The sequence below is a fragment of the Perkinsus marinus genome (genome assembly GCF_000006405.1).
Source record: "Perkinsus marinus ATCC 50983 genomic scaffold scf_1104296952690, whole genome shotgun sequence".
Taxonomy (NCBI): Eukaryota; Perkinsozoa; order Perkinsida; family Perkinsidae; genus Perkinsus; species Perkinsus marinus.
Genome location: NW_003208819.1, coordinates 1 through 1,211, shown reverse-complemented (window position 1 = coordinate 1,211; position 1,211 = coordinate 1). Strand labels below are relative to the sequence as shown.

Below are 1,211 nucleotides of genomic sequence, written 5' to 3'. Positions count from 1 at the left end.
CTGCACTGCTTCTGTTCAGAACATTCCCTATCACATTGGCCGTGTTCGCAATCATGAGGGACACTATATCGACGATAAGCTCTACGTGGGACCCGACTTCAGCGAAACAGATTTCACGACACAAGTGGACAACTGTCGTGACTCTAATATCAACGGCGATACATTCCAACAGCTGTTCGTTTCCTCGGAGCAAGGCGTACCCATGAGTGAGATTACCACCCACGGGACGTTCATAACAGAATGGAGATTCCAGCTCCGTGGCATTCCCACTCGGCCGCCGCCGACAACTCCTCTTCCTACTACCCCAACTCCTACAGTCCCGACTAAGCCTCATCCATCGGGCCTGTATAAAGATAACAGTAGAGAAGGCTCAAGCGTTTTGATATTCCTTCAAAAACAAACCAAAAAAACAGCCAGACAACCGACATGTTATACACATGAAGGCTGTTAAATAGGGGGTTGAACTCCTGTCATTTATCATTATGAAATACGCAACACAATTGAAAACTTTCAAGTCAGAGTACAATCCTAGGTTAAAGCTTGACCGAGGGAAGTAAGGCTGACTCAACATCCGGTCCAGATGACCCGGAACCCGGCAACGTTGATGCAGAATTTCCCATTGGAAGAATCCGCTTCTAAAGCTCTTACAGTAACTTGGCCTCGTTAGAAGCGAATAATCGTTGAAGCCGTCAAGCATAAGGAATCTTCCTCTGTCTACTGATTCTTGAAGACCGTCCTCAGTGCCTTCCCATAGGTCTCTAGCATTCTGTAAACTACTAATGTCTGGTCGTTCGGATCCTGCGCATCGTGGAATTCGATATTCTCCAGATCATTAAGCTCGTATATTGAGTTGGCGTTAAACCTGCAGTTATTCAGGGCATAAGGCAGACTGGTGAAGCTATAATCAGGCTTCACCCAAGAGGCACCATTCTCCTCAACCATCTCGTACGGAACATCTTCGTAATATAGACGGCAACTACCGAGTGTGATATCCATGGTGAAGTTTCCGGGTTTTTCTCCTCAGGTCTCCCCTTGCAAGGCAGTTAATCAAACTCCATCCTATTTCTAAATACAATAATGATACTAAAGTATTGTTGATGAGAGTTCACCGACTCTCGTCCTCCACCTCATGTCCCGCCCTTCGGTAGCGCCAAACCCAACATCCTTATCCACTACAACTAAACCCTGTCATTATCTGTGAATTATTGTAG

At 46.1% G+C, this 1,211-nt stretch overlaps 1 protein-coding gene across 1 annotated transcript; it reads right to left on the bottom strand.

Moving 5' to 3' along the window:
- Window positions 1-714: 714 nt before the first annotated feature.
- On the bottom strand, window positions 715-996 carry Pmar_PMAR012792 (hypothetical protein; the record flags this gene model as incomplete). Its single annotated transcript, XM_002776939.1, has 1 exon — window positions 715-996. One exon carries the CDS (start codon window positions 994-996, stop codon window positions 715-717), a length of 282 nt encoding a protein of 93 aa, XP_002776985.1.
- Window positions 997-1,211: the final 215 nt, after the last annotated feature.